This window comes from Macrosteles quadrilineatus, unplaced genomic scaffold (assembly GCF_028750875.1).
Source record: "Macrosteles quadrilineatus isolate MER2022 unplaced genomic scaffold, UCM_ALF_1.0 Scaffold_1__1_contigs__length_201487025, whole genome shotgun sequence".
Lineage (NCBI taxonomy): Eukaryota > Metazoa > Arthropoda > Insecta > Hemiptera > Cicadellidae > Macrosteles > Macrosteles quadrilineatus.
Window position 1 is genome coordinate 16,957,064 of NW_026542594.1, and position 18,952 is coordinate 16,976,015.

Below are 18,952 nucleotides of genomic sequence, written 5' to 3' on the forward strand. Positions count from 1 at the left end.
TTAAAGACTGAATACAAGATGAATTGACCAAGAAAATGGCTTACCTAAGCCTAAGCATATACACATGTAAAAAAGACGAATACATGTTTTATAGTCTTGGTCAACATTCGGATGAATCCATTTTACTTTTGTTTATTTTTTACTATTTTAATTTGGTTCATCAATATACATACGAAACCTTTATATTATTTTCTGGATAATGCCACAGTTTTAAAGATGACAGTTAAAACTCGCTATCACCCCTTAACGACAGATTTACATACAATTGAAATTGAGCTATATTCTATTTATAAGCACACAAATTAAGCCATTTAAGCAGAACAAATTACAAAAAAATAGTAACTATTTCAATTTAATTTAAACAGAAAACAGATAACAAACTAGTTGCCAAAATATATAGTGTTTTTCTTACCTTAATATGAATCGTTAAATTTGAGGACGTAGTCACTGATGCCTTTATAAAATTTGTTTTTGGTAGACACAGCAAAAAATTGAACTGTACACTTGTTCCACCGTTTGTCATTTGCTGAAACATTTCCTTTATGCCCGGCCACAATAAAGGAAATGACAACATATCGGCTTATAATAAAAAAATAAATAAACTAACACGACCACTAAAACTTTGCAAAAACTAAAGGGATTAACTTGTGATACTCTAAACTATACATCGGCCCACAACAAAAACAAACACGGACGGGAATCAAAGTCAATGTGTCACTAACGGTCGACTACCTCAAGAACATTGATTAGGTGGACTGATGTGACAGATATCTAACAAAGGCAGGGATCGTGTCAATCCACAAACGGTTTCTACTGTGTTCACGCTGCAGCATTCCAGAGTTGGGGTGGAGTGGTCGCGTCAGGAAGCAGAGCTAGGGTCAAAAAACTGGCATAGCCCACTTTCTCTTTTCTCCCAACTACCCTTGTCTCTGAACGATGTACTGAATTTACATTTTTTTATTTTTAAGTTCTTGAAATAATGTAACGGAAGTAACTTTTACCATTACTATTAAACGTTACCAAGGTTTTCTTTAACGATTACCAATTACAAGTTACTTGTTTTAAGATGTAACAGGTGCGTTAAAGACGTTACTAAAAAATGTAACGATTACATAATTGTTTTGTTACTGTAATCGTTACTTCCAAGTTTGGCAAATGGACTATTTTCCAATACAGAGTGATGAAAAAGTACATAATGTTACTTTTCCGTGTTTAAACACGCTAAAGGGCAACTTTCCAGCCTATCAATACGGATGGAAAAGTACCTGTTTCTGTGAAGTATGGTGTAAAAGCATTTTTTTTTCTTAAATTTAATCCTATACAACTTAACTTTGGTTTTAGAGTCAGTTAACTAACTGACACCTTTGATACATTTTTTATCTACTTTTGCATGGTTAAAATGTTTTGGAAATTTTGTGGGATATTCATAAATTCTGGAGTTATAGCCAATCACTTATTTCACATGTTTGGGCCCCTTTTATGCACATTGGCAGCGGTTTGTGTATAGCCCAGCTGAAAACAAGCGCCTGTGAAATTCTCCAGTGACTCGCACCCGTGTCCCCACTAGTTTTTTTGTACCAGCCGTGGTAGGAAAATTAGTTCTGCCAACATTGATTTGTAACTCACTAACATTTGGTTCTGGACATGGACTCTTTTTTGATTATGGTAACCACTTTCCTGTTTAAACACAAAATAATTTATAAAACTGTTTAGTTTCCACCACTCATTAATACACATAAGCAGGCTGTGGTTAAAAATACAGTAGACCCTCTCTAATCCGGCACTGCATTACTCTGGCACTCCAGTAATCTGGCGTCTTTTGACGGGAGGTCATCCGAGATCGGGGCGAAATTCGGATTATCTCCCGCGGCCGTGTAGACATCATAATTCTCTCACGTGGTCATGAAAACGTCATCATCGTCTTGCGCGATCGCGGCAATATCATTAACATCTCCCGCGGACGTATAGACGTTATCATCGCCTCCCGCGGTCACGGAAACGTCATCGTCGTCAAGCATGATCGCGGCAAAATTACGAACATCTCCCGCGGACGTATAGACGTTATCATCGCCTCCCGCGGTCACAGAAACGTAATCGTCGTCAAGCACGATCGCGGCAAAATCAGGAACATCTACTGCGGACGTATAGACGTTATCATCGCCTACCGCGGTCACGGAAACATCATCGTCGTCAAGCACGATGGCAGCAAAATCACGAACATCTCCCGCGGACGTATAGACGTTATCATCGCCTCCCGCGGTAACGGAAACATCATCGTCGTCAAGCACGATCGCGGCAAAATCATGAACATCTCCCGCGATCACGAAAACGTCATCGTCGTCATGCGCGATGGCGGCAATTTCACGAACATCTCCCGCGGACGTGTAGGCCTAGACGTTATCATCGCCTCCCGCGAACTCTCGCGGTTTCCGATCACGCGAACTTCGGATACGTGTTTTAGTTGCATTCTAAGTGTTTTTAAAGATAACATTCCAGTAATCCGGCATTTTCACTTATCCGGCAGTATGGCGGTCCTATATCTGCCGGATTACTGAGAGTCTACTGTATAACTAACTTTATAACATGGTATAAAATATTAACTAAGCCTTGCAACATTAAACATTTTAACCCAGGAAATGGCTACTATTTGTTTCAATATAGCCTTATTCATACAATAAGATACACTCAAAAACTAATTTGTAATATTAATAGTGCCTTATTAGAGGGTCTTAAAAATATTTTGCTATCAAGTTAACTATAAGCACATTTGAAAAATCTGTAAGCTTTATTATACGAATCTTGATGGCGAGGTTTTGTGGTTTGAAACAGCAAATTGTACAGCAATAACAACATGTGTAACATAATGTAGGTGTATAAGGTATAAAACGTGTTGTTCTTAAACATTTCTTTTATTAATGTACGTACTGACAAAGGTACCGTATATACAATTCCAGATAAGTTAGGTCAGAATGAATTAGTAAAAACGGTCGAGGATGTTAACAACAGTACAAAATCTTTTAAAAATATATAATTACTGTATTTACGGGACCAGGAGGGTTGGCAGCACTTACAGGGGTAGCGCGGGCCACGCTGCTGTGTATAAATGCTCCCATAAGACTCAATGCATCTTCAACCACTAAAATCACACTTCCTAAGTCCACCTGTCTGGAGTAAAGAGCCGCTACTATGGAGCATAAGCACCCATTTGAGTTAATGTACTTATATAATTGCAGCGGCTGCCACTGAGCGACGGCCGCTGGTGCAAAAAAAAGCATTCATTATCTAGAAGAAAAATTGTATATTTAATGCATGACAGTAGAGTCTTGATTATCCTATACATTTCAAATGCACCAAGATCGGAATAACAGAAAGGTTGGATAACACGGTAAATAATGAAAACTTTAGTAAAAGTGTTAAAAATTATGTAATAATCAAATTGAACCCAAAATTCCTTTTATAAAAAAAAAATCAAAAATTTAATAAGAAACAAAATAAAAACATCACAACTGAAACAGTTTCAGATTAAGCAATACTCATTCATAACACACTAAGACGTGAGGGGTAGCAGAGAAGTATGCAGGTATAAGCTGTGACAATCTGTGTTGTATTTTTTGGTGGTTTAAGAAAGCAAAGGAAAAGTACAGTCAACAAAAGCATAAAGCATATATTTTTGCTTCATACGGGGATGCAATAAGGGGTCATTTTAACATTTTAACATATCGGCTTGGTCATGCCACGAGGAAATATCACAGAACTCAATCGTCAATAGGGAAGGTAGGATTATCCTGACTCTACTGTAATAATTAATTTTAATTTTCTCTCCCTATCCTTTAAACTTGGAACAAATTTGTTATAAATTGCCATTTAAAAACCCGCAAATGATTAAAATGTATAGTTTCAATTTAAAACCTGACTAAAAACTAATTAAATATCAAAGAATCCCCAGTAACTTAGTCAAAAATAAGTAGCTAACAATGTTAACAACAATTTCACAGTAGGGCTCACAGTCACAACAGGGCAATTCCTTGAAGGATAATTTAGGAATATTTTGCTACCCCTGACACTTCCTTAGTCAGATTCTACAGTCTGGATGACCTTACGTGTCTGCTCTCTCCAGGTAGATTATCACCTCACAGTGATCTGTGTGAGGAAACAGATCTACAGGGGTGACAGCCATGGGGACAAACGGGGCTCCTGCCAGAGTCTTGGACGCTGGCCGTGCCAGATCCACTATGTTCTTAACTGCACACTTCAGGTCACAGGCGATGTACGCAATCCTCTTGATCTTAGATATCCTACGCAGCATCACAACTGCGTTCTGCCCTGTATAGTATGTTACAAGCTTAGTAATACAGTAGAACCTCTCAGAATCACAAGAAAACGGCCTAAGATATAAAAACAAGGATAAACTAAATAAATATCAAATAATCCCCAATAACTTAGTCAACAATAAATAGCTAACAATGTAAACAACAATTTAAGAGAAGGGTTGCACAATAATAACTATGCATCTTAGAGAAAGGAAAGGAAATTTAAGTGACTTAATGAAGTAGCAAAGGGTTCAGGGTAAAGAGTAACACGTTTGCAACTGCAATAGTACGAAATTGTTCATTCACATGGACCAGCGACGCACATATGCGACGGCCGGTTTCTACCCATAGTCACATTAAAATAGACTGCCGTCGCATATTTGCGTCGGGGTTCTAATGTTATTAAAATGCTTATATCTTTGTAACGGTCTATTTGAAGGCACTGAATTCCCTGCAGTGGTCTACAGAGATTTCTGACGCAAAACTGTGTCGCTTGGTCTGTGGATATGATGATTGGTGACGTCATAGATAGTTGGAAAAACTGGTTTTTACTTTTCTGCATCACTGTATGTATGTATGCTGCATTATCCTATGTAGCGTTTATATTTGTCCAGTTATAAACTGTTCTTGAGTAATCTGTTTTTTTTTACTTACTTTCACCTCAAAACACAAACAAAAATGAACTGTCGCATATATGCAGCGTTTGGGCTATTTCAAGAAAACTATGATAATTTTCACTATCGTCTTCGCTATAGACCGGGCGTCGCGAATATGCGACATTACAAAAGGTTATAAAAAATACAAAAAAAAAACAAGAATAAATTATTTACAAACACGATTGCAGCGTATTACAATGTAAATGATCACTGTTTTACAGGTTTTCGCCCGTGGTCTGTGTGTACTGTTAACCAAGTGACAGCCGGTCTATGTGTAAGATTCAAATGTATACCTCGGTCTGTAGCAATGACCGCGGCGTCGCCAGTACGAACGTGTTAATTCTACACAACACAGACTACAGTACAAACACACTATCCGCCTACACTAAATTTACTACAAATTTACTGCTAGTAAACATAGGCAGTCTGTCATCGAAATTGCGAGAGTGCTAGCTGGGCCCTGTTTCATAAAACTACTAGTCCATGGACTAGTAATACTAGTGTATTTTACAAGTCTACGTTTCAAAAACCTACTAGTGTAAAATACTAGTTACTAGTGTAGGGACTAGTATTACTAGTGGTTTTTACTAGTGTAGACAAGGTGCTTAACAAAAAAGGACTTGATATTACACCGAAGGGAACTCTACAAAACCTGAATTCCTCAATGTTACTTTGTTCGACTGGCAACGAAGTATCTTTTACCCATAGAAATCTCGTGGCATTTCTATCAGGTTCGTGTAGTTGTAGTTGAAGAAATGCCTTTTCAATATCGGCTATTAGAGCAACTGCATTAAGTTGAAACCGTAAGAGTAAACCACATAGATCCTCGAGAATCACTGGACCACGATAAAGACAATCATTTAAACTGTTAGCCGCTCTCTTAGGCTTAGCAGAGGCGTCATACACTATTCTTAGCTTAGTAGTGGTTTTTGATTCGTTAATAACAGGGTGGTGGGGAATGTAGTGTGTGACTGTTGAGTTATCAATTATCAGAACCTTTTAAATTATACTAGAGGATACTTGATCATTAATAATGTTGTCATACTGTTCAAGTAAATTAGGTTTGTCTTCAAAACGATGCATTAGTGACTTAAGCCTTCCCAGTGATAGACCATAGTTACTTGGTAGATCAGGAGGGTTCTCCTTCCAGGGCCAACTGACCGAATCCTACCATTTTCCATTTTGACCGTTTCATTAAATGCACTTAAAGCTATGTCATCGTCATTCTGATAGGGACAGTCTTGGATTCCTAAACTCTCTAGGCTCCATAAGTCCTTTATATTCAAATGCTTTACTGTCTGGGAGTCAGACGGTTCAAAGTAACTTTTCAATTCAAAAAGATTAGTGGGCTGAATTGCAGTGAGAAAGGAGGATGAATATAAGTTGTCAATTTTATCATGGTAGTTGTCTCTACCACTTACAATCCAACCAACTTTGGAACCGATCAACTTTGGAACCGATCAGGTAAAGGCCAGACTTTAGCTCTATCCTTTCAAATGTCATGAGATCTAAGTAATAATCATTGCCGATTAAAAGATCTACTTCAGAATCTTCATTCTGATTTTTGGCAAAGATCAATGAGGGGTAGAGTGTCTTGATTTTACAGACATCAATTTTAGTGCAAGCATGAAATTTTCCGGTAATTTCTGGTACAACATTATAGTTAATCTTAAGTAAGTTTCCATCAAGTAGTTTAATACCGGCAGTAACAGTTTGGGTTTCAATTGTCTTGGCTTCTGTATTACCAAAGGTAAAAACTGATAAGAATTGTGCATTGTTAGACTCAAGTTTAAGTTTTAAAGCCAAACTCTTTGAAATATACGACTTCTGACTTCCAGTGTCACACAGAACTCGAGCAGGTTCAGTTAAGTCATAATTCACAACGTATACTTTTGCAGTTTGTAAAATTGCATTTTCGTTTGCTGAAATCAGGGAAGTTTTTTTAGAAAAAGTAGAGTTAGCAGAAGAGGATTCATTACTTTTAGTGTTTTTAGGGAGTCGTTTGGGACAGAGACTCCTATGATGGTTTGTCCTCTGTTTACAATATACACAAGGTTTGCTTACCTTACAATCGTTTAAGTTGTGGCCACTCTTCAGGCAAATAAAACAGAGACCTTTAACCTTACCTTTTCTTTCTTCTACAGTTTTATACTTCTGGCATTGGTCGTTCCAGTGGGCGTCTTAGCAGAAAATACAGGTTGCAGTACTGTTTTTGGTCGATGGAAGGGCCTGTGTAGTTGAAAAATTACCTTTTTCTGAGGTACGAAAGTAGTTTTCGTGTTCTGATGGTGAGATGGAAGTTTTTTTTGATCCCAAACCTAATAACAGTTGTGACTTTTCTCTAGCTACGATTATATTTCTGACTATACTACATAATTTAGTGGCATCAAGAGTATTATCTACATTGTTTTCTTCTACTTTTGTAACTATATCCAGAGGAAGTTTCCTCATAATCAGAGAAAAGAAGAAATTGGAGTTGGTATCTTCGCCTAAGTTTTATAGACACCTGACGTGCTTGTCAATAATATCAAATAAGTTTCTTAATTTTCCAGAGTCGTTAGATTTTAAGGGACTTAAATCCATCAAGGCTTTGTAATGCGAATTGATTATGAGTTGTCTGTTAGCAAATCTATCTTGAAGCAAAGATATGGCAACGTCATAATTGTCAGCAGTTAATAGTAGACCAGCAATGCATAGTTTGACCTCTCCATGCAAAAGGGAGTTAAGGTAATTGAATTTATCTACTTTAGTTAAATATTGCTGACTGTGAATGGCAGAGTTGTACGAGTCCCAGAACTCTTGCCATTTAAGAATGTTACCTTCAAACATGGGAAGGATCAGTTTAGGCAGTTGTACTAAACTGCTTGGGTATTCCAACACTCGCTCGGACGAAAGACCATTTGAATTATTAGCATGATCATTGATAGCTTTCGTGTTGAAGGCTTCAAGTCTTACCTTCAAGGTTGATATTACTTGCTCACTGTCAAGTACGATACCAAAAAGATCCTCGGCGTCGTCAGTACCCTCCACATTGGCTGACTCGTTGGCTGTTTCTTGGTCAATCTGTTCCATCAAGGCTTCTAGGGGAGCTGAATAGCCTTGTAGAGTTCCCAGTGTCGCTAGTTCCTCAAAGGGTCCTCAGCGTCAAGCAGTGTAGTCTCCTCTGCAAGGGTAGACTTCACATGTGCCATGAGAGTGGCGGCCTTCTTCCTCAGACGAGTCGTCATGTTCAAAGTACAGTTGAAGTTATAGAGTTAAAATTTGTGTAAAAAAGATCAGTTACGGGTGGATCGTCGCAGCTCTGCTACCATGTCGCGAAATTTGGATAGAGGTTTGAGATTTTTTTTGTCCAGTAAGAAGTTTAACTTGTGGAAGCATATATATATATTTAGTTCAGTAAAGTTTAGAAGTATAGTTTTAAGTTTCTTGGTAGTTTGTAAATATAAGTTAAGAATTGGATTAGTTTGATGGATAAAATTTAGTTTAAGTTAAAAGAATAAAGTGAACACCAATCAAAAAGTTAATAGTTTATTTACAATCACCAACCAAAATATCATCTGTATTGACCAGATGTAAATACAGTAGACCCCCTCTTAACCGACCCTAATGGGACCGGACCTAGGTCGGATAACTCAAAAGGTCGGATAAAACGGGCAATCCCTATAATCATAACATAATGAAGTGCTATTCATTTGGAATTATATAATCATTATTTTGAAGTCATACTTGCATTATTTATAAAATAAACTACTCTTATCTCCTTTTTCATATTGATAGAAAAGTCACTAATAAACACAAAACACAGTTAAGTCAAATAGGCAGACTTTCAGTGGAATATATTATTATAATACTAGGCAATAGTCAATAAAATTCCTATTTTAATAACTTTAATACTGTAATGTATTAATTGATGCTTTCCAAATACATCGTAATACAGTACAGAACCTTTTGTCAACATTAAAGATACAAGCGACCATTTTGTTACAAAACAGGACATTTATTTATAGCCTCTCACTGGAGGCTCCAGGCACAAAAACTATCTTGACCTTGGAGTTGTTAACCCCCTTTCCCTGCCTTCCTTACAAGTTGCGTTGTTTGTTTACTCCGGCGATAAGATAATCAGTTCTCAAAATCGTAACGCACTTTATGATGTTATAAATTTGCCGCACAGATAACAAATCAGATCAGATGTGCTCGAGCTACAAACGATGATGACAAACTGACAATAGGCTATGCTATATTTTTTGTGCTCAACACAAAATAGCTTATTGTTAGTCATATCCTGTGGAGATAAGCGTATGGTTCAGTTCTCATCGCTCAGCGTGGGAGCGGAAATGCCGAGATTCCTAGAAAGCGGCGGTTAAACCGAGCTGCTCTCAAATCAAGGTCGGTTAAAACAAACTGTATTATTTTACGATCGAAGGCGGATAATCCGATTATCGGTTAATACGAGGTCGGTTAATAGGGGGTCTACTGTAAAAACATTTGCTATGTACAGTCTCATGGCTTAGCCACACCTGATGTCTTCTTCACGTTGCTCGCATGTAGGACAAGGGGAATTCAGTTTATCATACAGACCCGTCACTGTACTCTAGAGGGTTCTCCTCACTCTGACTGCCACTGTAGCTAGAGATGCAAACCTACCTGTCTCAGCTACTAAACAGGCTGAGATTCATTTTACCTCAGCTCTCTTTGCTGTAGGCTAGGTTTTCTTTATACCCCAAACCGTGCTACAGCCAGTTAACCTCAGTCTTCACCGTAGTACTGTGTGTCTGGTTGATCACACTGACCCATGGCACTGCCCCTCCCACTGCAATGAACTGCGTGATGGCTGTCTCTTATTATTTGCCACCCCCATGTTTATAGTCATTGGGTTTCAAAGAACCGAAGCTGTCCAACAGTGCAACGTGAGTTTCCCTGGTTGGTTTATCACATAACCCCAGCTGCTTGAGCATCGTTGGCTCACTGACTGCACTCTGTGTAGTATTCCATCACACCAGGGTGGTTCAACACTCAACCACTTCCGCCAACGAGTTGCTGAACCCAGTTTCGTGGGTTGGTCGTCAATTTAGGTAAGTTCCATGCTACCACAGCTATTGAAGTGTTGCTGAGTCCCACGTCGTTGATGGATCCAAAGCCACTGAAGACGCACTGAGTCCACGCCGACTCGCCAGTCCCTCGTGTTAATCACAGGACACATGGTTCATCACCATTGGCAAATTATTAAGCTGTCAATGTCCACATCAACGTGTTAAAAGCACGAGTAGGCCTACCTACTTCAACCCTTCTCCTAATATCATATTTAATTCATTTTCGTTTTTCACTTCCAAACAACTTCTTTGTTGCTGGGTTCAGCAGTGTTTTCTGGCACAGTTTCTTAATTTTAGCTTGTTAGTTTTAGCTTATTTTAGCTTCTTAATTTTTGTCTTGTATATTCATAAAATATCCTCATATACAAGGGAGTTTAAGAACTCTAAGACGGTCATTGACAACATCTTCACAAACATGGATTCCCAGCTAATTAGTTGTAGGGTTTTTAAGGCCGCCTTGTCAAATCACCATGGCCAAGAAGCCGTAATTAATCTAACTCCTTCAACTCCACCATCTGAACCTATGTTTATTCAATGTTGTAAATTTAATTTTGAAAATATTTTTAAATATGTTTTTTTAGGCATCATTTAAATAAGGAAACCTGGACTGGCATGCTAGATCAACAGAATACAGATCAAAATTTAGTGAATTTCTTCAAACCATAAAATACTTATTTGATACATCCTTTCCTATAACGAAAGTCCACCGTCGTAAGTCTTCAAATACACCAGAGATATTGAACCTTAAAAAGTAACTGCAGTTTCTTTACACATTGTCAAAGGATCTTGATTCGTCACACCCTATTCGCTTAAAGTACAGAGACATGAAAAGAAACTTCAAAATGGCTGTCCGTAAAGCAAAATGAGACAAAATCCTTAGTAAGATATCTGAGTCATCGAACAAATCAAAGACAATATGGGGAACCATAAATGACACCAAAGGTCCTAAATTGAAGGACAACTTCGAAATTTCAGTGGTTGACAAAGATGGCGGTACAGTAGGAGATCCAGGGACAGTCGCTGGAATCTTTAATAAATTCTTCTCTGATATTGGAACTGAATTCCACACTGAAAGTGACTGTATAGATAGGGTGAAGTCGTTGTCAGAGTCTCTTAATTTTGTACCCAATTCTCTACTTTTGTCCCCTGTCACTAAACCTGAGGTAGAAGAAGTCATACTTTCACTCAAACCAAAGCCATTGAGTGGGACAGATGAAATTTCTTCTTGACTTCTTAGAGAAACATATGATATAGTTTTTGCTCCATTGGTCCATCTGATAAATTGTTGTTTTGAAGAAGGATGCTTTCCATCTTCCCTAAAACATACCATTGTCAGGCCCATTCATAAGATTGAAGCAAATATGATTGTAGCAACTATCGGTCAATTTCCTTAATTTCAACTTTCTCCAAAGTTTTCGAACAACTTTTTCTGAACAAACTCTTGTCATTTTTTGAGGAAAATAATATCTTGTCTTCCCACCAGTTTGGGTTTATAAAGGGAAAATAGACCCTCAACCCTCGACACAGACAATCAAGTTGAATCATTCTTGTCAGAAGAATTAGCACAGGAAATTTTTTTATTAGAGGTCTTTCGAAGTTTACCGATTCTCGTGTAACCTTGAGTGCCTATTATGGACTTATTTACCCATTATTGTCGTATTTGGTGGCAGTTTGGGGCTGTGAGAGCGTACAAACAAAGTTTGTCTTCCGTCTTCAGAAAAAACCCCTAAGAGCAGCCTCTAGAATATCCCGTCGTAGTTCTTGAAATCCTCTCTTCAAGGAATACAATATTCTTACATTTCCATCCATATACATACTGAGTTATCTATCGTTTTTTAAAAGAAATTATCATCTGTATCAACCGCAGTTCCATTCAATCCAGTACACTTTCAGACACAAAAACAATATTAAGGTACCTAAGCATAGGACTAGGTTCTTTGAGAGACATCTCTTTTATAATAGTATTAGGTTTTTCAAAGTGTTGCCTGAACCCCTGAAAGTGGAGCAAGACAAAGACAAATTTGGGAGTGCGGTCAAACGCATACTTTTAGTTCCTGAGCTCCCTACACTGTGAAAGATTTGTAAGGTTGCCGATCAAATTAAGATACTGTTCAGTTACATTTTAGTTCTAACAGCATTTAGAATTTAGTTTTATTATATATTCTTGTGACACTATTATACACTTTTTTCTGTGCGAAATAAAGATGATTTAGCAATTAAAGAGATCTACAGAAAAGGTTCTGTTTTATTGTTCCTAATGTAATATGATGACCAGTTCGATCTTTAAATCCTCATGCAGAAGTTTGAGCGATTTATTGCACATTATAAATCCTTTTTGGTAGGGTAAGGGGGTTAATTTTTCTTCTAAATAAATTTACTTATACATATCCACCAGTACTTTTTCTGTAAGTAGCCTAGCACTGTTTGTTGCAGTGGTTTTTAAAAATATTTGTTTCCAAACTAAAGTGAACAAATAGTAATTATTGTAAATGAAACCAATATTGGTATATATTGTTACTTGAGTCTTTAAAAACCTAATTTTTTAACATGTTACGACAAATGTAAAACAGCTATCTGAACAAATTTGAAAAATTACTAAAACAAGACACTAAATCAAATGTAAATTAAATTAAATGCAAGAGATTCAGAAATGTAAAGTAGTCCAGTCAATCAATCCGTTGTAAAAATAACCCATACGTGGACAAAAATAGCGTCCGAGGAATTTTTTCAAAAATGTATGTTTTTTGGGGCGCTGAATCCGCTAAAGGTCAACTTCCAACAGGGTGTCCACAGAAAATTTGTCATTAATTTCCATGACTTTCCATGACCATTTACCATTGATTTCCATGACTCACGAACTTTACTCGAAAATTATAATGTAACGTACACACGCGAATAATACTGCCTAGACAAGTTATTTCACAGAAAATACTGAAATATGTATTAACAGATAACAATGGAGTACAATAGGTACAACTATGAACTAATACAAACTCAAAACTCATAAACTAATACAACTGTAATAAATTGAATCATCAAACATTTTTGAAAAATCCTGAAAAATGCTACAATAGTAGGGGTTACGGCCAACTAGAGCATTGAATGGTCCCCTCAAATCCATCCATTATATGGGATTTCCATGACTTTCCATGACCTTTTGCCTATTTTCATGACTATCCCTGACTTTCCAGAATGTGGACACCCTGTACCAATTAAAATTATTAAATTAACCATTTTAATAAATTAAGAACACAAATACATACATTTTCATTTTCATCGGCAAAATTGTAATTCATGAAACCTAAAATGCCAACAATTTTAGAGGTACAATCTGGACATCTACATATTTAAATTCAACAAATAATTATAATAAAATACACTATAATAAAGTTTAAAATACAGTAGACTCTCTCTTATCCGGACACCTTTTATCCAGATATTGGTTTAACCGAACTACACTCGGCAGAAATGACATCTCTTTAACCAGACAATTTTTATCCGAACATCAGTTTAACCGTACTAGATCGGCAGGAAGTGGGTGGTACTGAAACGACTGTTCTTGTTTGAAAGATTTGAGACCAGTGATCACTGTCTAAATACAATGCTCTCCTAAATTTAAGTCAAATGCTGTATACAGTATGCATTTAAATGGTCCGTTTTAGCGAGTTTTTGGGGACGTCGGTTCAACCGGAAAACTTGTTATCCAGACTGGTCTCGGTCCCAAGGAGTCCGGATAAGAGGGAGTATACTGTACCAATATGTGTTGGTTGAACATTTACAACCTTAAAAACATCATACAGTGGGAAAAGTGTGGCAGTTTAAGGGTTTGGCGTATAGACGGTAGGTTGGCAAGACTCACACACCACGTCACAGAAAGTGGGGGGATGTACACACCTTCTCTTATACACCTTGACTCAGCCATACACCCCATGCACCTTAATTGCCTTATTCTCATCACTTTCAACTCTTTAAGTTCCCCTACCCTGAGGAAGCGGGCAATTTTTCAAGTTTTGCAATACGTCGGACTTGATTATCCAGGACTATTGTGAATGTGTGTGTGTATTTTCAGTGAATTTGACAAGTCCAGGATATCACCAGAAACAAAATAAGGGTGAGATAAGCCCATAAAATAACACCAAAGAACTCAGTACGCCTACTTTCAAATGGAACAAGATATCTACATCAAACAGAATCATAGAAAAAGCTTTACATCAGAAATTGGTTGAATGTGTTAATTATGCACGCAGATTAATTAAACGGAAAGAATAATAGATGGCAGATAGTTTATTTTTTATCTAAATTATCTCCAGGGGGTTTCTTTGTTTTAAGTAAGGAGTTTTAAATTCATTGAGTTTAAAAATCTGTCCACAAATTTAACGATGGTGGTTAAATAACATGATCGTTTACTCAATGAGAATAAACTTCAGTATGAGAGTTAACTTACGGAGGCCAGCTCGAGGTGGATCCACTACTGCCACCACATCAGGGAACTTTGCTCTGTCCAAGACCGACTGAAGAATTTCCTCAGCTGGTCCACAAAAGAATTCACAATTGGTAATGTTGTTTTCACTTGCGTTCTTTTGAGCATCTTCTACTGCTTTTTCATTAATTTCCAGACCAAGTACTTGCCCACAGTTCTGTTGACAAAAAAACCATATTTATTTAAGGAGTTTTGATTTTAAGTACAGTAGAACCCCTCATATCCGACCATGACAGGACTAGGCCATGGTCAGAACGGCCAAAAGGTACGATATCAGGACTGGAGCATATCTTGCAGTTTTCGTGTCACCGGTAATCGTCTTCCACTAATAATAAGTAATAGGGTAACGTTAATTAGTACTGTGGGGTAGCGGATTTCTACCCCCGGATATTTACCCCTATGAAAAAACGCCTACGTCATTTTGAAGTCACGAGGGGCGGGGCCTATACACGGTCGAGGAACTGCCCGCGACTGGAAATCTACCCCCGGACATATACCCCCGGAAATCTACCCCCGGACATCTACCCCCGGAAATCTACCCTCGTGGTCAGCTCTGCCACGTATCGGCCAATATTCATTGTTGTAATTGATTTTATTAATTGCTTTATGTAAATCAACGGCTCTTCAGTTAATCATTACCCTCTAATATCTAGTATTAAGCATGTGATATGTCATTGTCTTGTTTAACATTTATCTATCTTCCTATTGAAATAAGCTGTAACAGCCCTTTTTCACCCAAACTACTTCACCGATTTTTATGATTGAGGTGTAATTTTAAATCTTAAGATCCAGCGCAACGTAAAATGGTAATTAAAACGATATTTGATAAAGGGCTTCAAAAGTTTGACCCTTAAGCATTTGATTTATTCCAGACAATGATATAAATGGTTGACCAACTTTCACTTTCACATACAGTAACAGCTAACGGCGTATGCATGAGGGCAGATCGAGAAATTTAATACATATCATTGAAGGAGGTTATTTTCTGATTACTAGAGGCAAAAATACAATGCAATTAAATGTTGATAAAAAGCCTGCCACTGGTTGATCAATATATTAATTAATTATTTCATTATCAATTCCCCTCTAGTAATAGGAAGTAGCCTAATCCCTTGGCCGTATACACTATCTGGAGTTTTGCATTGGCCTAAAAGTCTAGTTGTTTACACAAGGAATTAATTGACAAAAAAATAAAACATAAACATATTTTATGATATTTGTCAAAGCTGGTTGGGAAATAACGGATCAATTTGAAGGTAATGTAAAAGGATAAAATGGTACACTTCAGGATAGGGAATGTATTTTTAACATCAGCTGATCGTTACTTTTGGTTTTACAAATCTATTTAAATAAAACGAGGTGTTAGCCCGTCCTACGTACGGGAGTAGTCAGTTAAAACGGTGTAGGCCTATAATTCAGAACAGCTAGTTTACACGTATAAAGACAAATTTTATTGCAGCCTACAGTAGAAAGAGTAATTATCAATTGAGAAGTGTATAGGCCTAGTCAATGATATCACCTTCCATCGCATACCTACCTCTTCCATAATCAATATCACCACAATACAATTACTCATACTATACTCAATTTCCAGTAGGTCTGAATTGAAACTGCCTAAAATAAAACTAAAACATCCAATAAAATTCACAGTACACATAACTATAACGTTGGTGTCCTGACATCATTAAACGAATCGTCCACACACATCCTTTATGTCAATTTCACTGCATCAATTGCTAAATAAATAAGTGTAAACAAAGAAAAGTAAAAACAACAACATATTAGTTTGTTTTGTAAACAGCTGAGTCAAAAATAATATTCATTTGAACAAAAGAACTGGTCATATGTTGAAAGAATTTAACAAGTAAAAACGATTGTAAAGCTAGTGACGTAATTAATTGTCTATGTTTATTATCCATTCCACTATCAGTTCCAATATCCTTGATAATTAAACCACCCTCATTGAATCAATGTACATCGTAATTCCCCATATTCATTTATTTACTCTATAAAATATTCAGCGCCTCCAAACGTAACCACAACTAAACACACGCCAAACAACTTTTTTAGATTTCATAAAAGGATGGTTACTCTAATTGCAGTATCCTAGGTCAATGATGACGTTGTGTTCAATCTATGTCATTCATCTGTATATCTTTGGATAACACCCGTCTGAGGTTGTGGTGGTAATTTAAAATCGTATTCCTGAGAATTCTTGATCTCCATCTTTATGTCATCAATATTTCCGGGCCTAATCCAAACAAAGTTCAAGCATTCAAAAACATTGATTGTAAACAAAAAGCTGCCAAGATGAATTAAAACAAACATGTAAAAATTGTGATTTTTCTAACCTTTCCAAAAAAGTTGAGCAGTAAAATAATCTGCATATCTTTTTTATTTAACTCGTGTACAAAACCTCGACTTGTACACATCGATGGTGTTACTTATCTCGGTGGTCTACTAATCTTACTTATTTTCTATAATCAATGACAAAATCCGAGTAAATAACCTCATAGTGTTATAGGGCATTTTTATAACTAACCAGCTGTTAGTTAGAACAAATTATATTGCTCTGAAACAAATCGAAGATTACAAAGATTGCTTTAAAAAATAATTTGAACATCCTAGTATTTTACTATGTATATTAAATTAATCTGTCATCCTCTTACAGAAGAATTGAACGTATCAATGATTAGCATTACACATAGTATAAATAAGTCAACCCTAAGTATGTCTTTACATTTTTATCCAAATGCTGAATTTGTGACACAAAAGCTGAATGTTTACAGCTGTTATGTTAAGCAAATTATTTTACGAAACGGCACACGGAAGATTTCTCAGGTGCCGTTTGACGTCACTAACTGCTGACGTCACTTTGAGGGAACACCAATACCGCAACGATACGGTTAGGGCCATCGGCCTCGGTGGTGCAGTGGATAGCGTTGCGGGCTGATAATCCGAATGTTCCGGGTTCGAATCCCGCCGGCGGCACAAACTTTTTATCAACATTTTTTTCATATCAGCAAGTTTGGTTGGTTTGGTTAGGTTATGACAAAATAATTTTATAATTAAAAAATTATAAAATTGAATTTTAGGCAATTATAATTATATTTTATGAACAAAACTATTTTTTAGATTAGTTAGTTAGAACCTTTATTCAATTTTTCCATTATCAGCACGTTTGGTTAGTTTGGTTAGGTTATGACAGTTTAATTTAATAATAGAAAATTATAAAATTGTCTGTTTCTTCAGACGCAGCAGTTAGTGACGTCAGCAGAGTGACGTCAAACGGCACCTGAGAAATCTTCCGTGTGCCCCACCGATTATTTTATGCCAAAAGCTAGTTTAGAATCTTAGCGTCGGCTGCTAGACTTTTTAAAGATTAAAACTTAATTTCTAAAAAACTGGGACCCTAAACTAAAATTATGGCTTCGACATTCCCTAGTTCTCAAAATTATCTTTCTTTCAACACAAACATCATGAAAATCCGTCGAGTGGTTGATTCAGAATCGTGAAAAAAAATAACACTGTTTCGTTTTAATATTATAGATTAGAGTTTTGTCTGTACATTGCTCAGAATTATGATCTTTTTTGGTTATTTTTACGTTTTATACATTAAAGAAGCCAAAACAAGTCTTATCTCAATTTCTGCCTGTAAGCCATTTCATACCGTTTTGGAATGTTACAAATAAAGTGTAATTGAAGTTGCCTCAATTGCAATTGATTACAAATTGCTCATGGAATAAACTATGCTTTATTTCAAAAATCCAAACCGATAAATCTAATTTTCCCCCGAGCACCGCTCGGTCAACCAGATATTAACGTATGATATAGGATGGGACATCAATGATCAGTATGGAACATAATTAAAACTTCTAAGCGAAATGCTGGAAGACCAAATTACATTTTCTTTCCTTTAAATTTGATTTTTTAATGTGCGCCTAAAATAAATGTATGTTAAATTTCTACCGTTAAATTGATGAAATAGTTGTATTTTGTATTATATCTATAACAATTTGTTTATTTATTGCTTTATTAAATACCATGAAACGTGATCGCTCCACTCAACTGGCTTTCGCTGCCATGAAAACAATCCTAGTTTAACAAAGTTGCACCTAGTGTAAATGTTTATGATTTTGTTTAGGTATATATCATTGTTGATTGAAATGGCTTGGTGTACAATGTTTAGCTTTCCATGCAATGAGCAAAGGTTTGCAATTTATTACATGCACTATCATGGTATAAAATTTAAAGTAAGTACATTTATTTTAGGCGCACGTTAAAAAATTAAATTTATTTTGATGAATATCTAACTGTAATAGTTTAAAAATATTGCAAACAGTTTCAAGTATTTTGTCGCAGAAAAGGGGTTTCTTAATATTAAAACTTCTGAGAAAAAACTCTTAGAAAAGGGCA

The 18,952-nt window shown here is 36.5% G+C and overlaps 1 protein-coding gene across 1 annotated transcript in view; it reads right to left on the minus strand.

The window, feature by feature from the left end:
* Positions 1–3,639: 3,639 nt before the first annotated feature.
* Positions 3,640–18,952, minus strand: part of LOC129005531 (tRNA (uracil-5-)-methyltransferase homolog A-like) — a 61,774-nt gene continuing 46,461 nt past the window's right edge. Inside the window, exons 8-9 of the mRNA XM_054434442.1 lie at positions 14,501–14,693; positions 3,640–4,323 (exon numbers count right to left, since the gene is read on the minus strand). Coding sequence (XP_054290417.1) covers positions 4,097–4,323; positions 14,501–14,693 — 420 coding nt within the window. The 3' untranslated portion in view covers positions 3,640–4,096. The remainder of the gene's footprint in view (positions 4,324–14,500; positions 14,694–18,952) is intronic.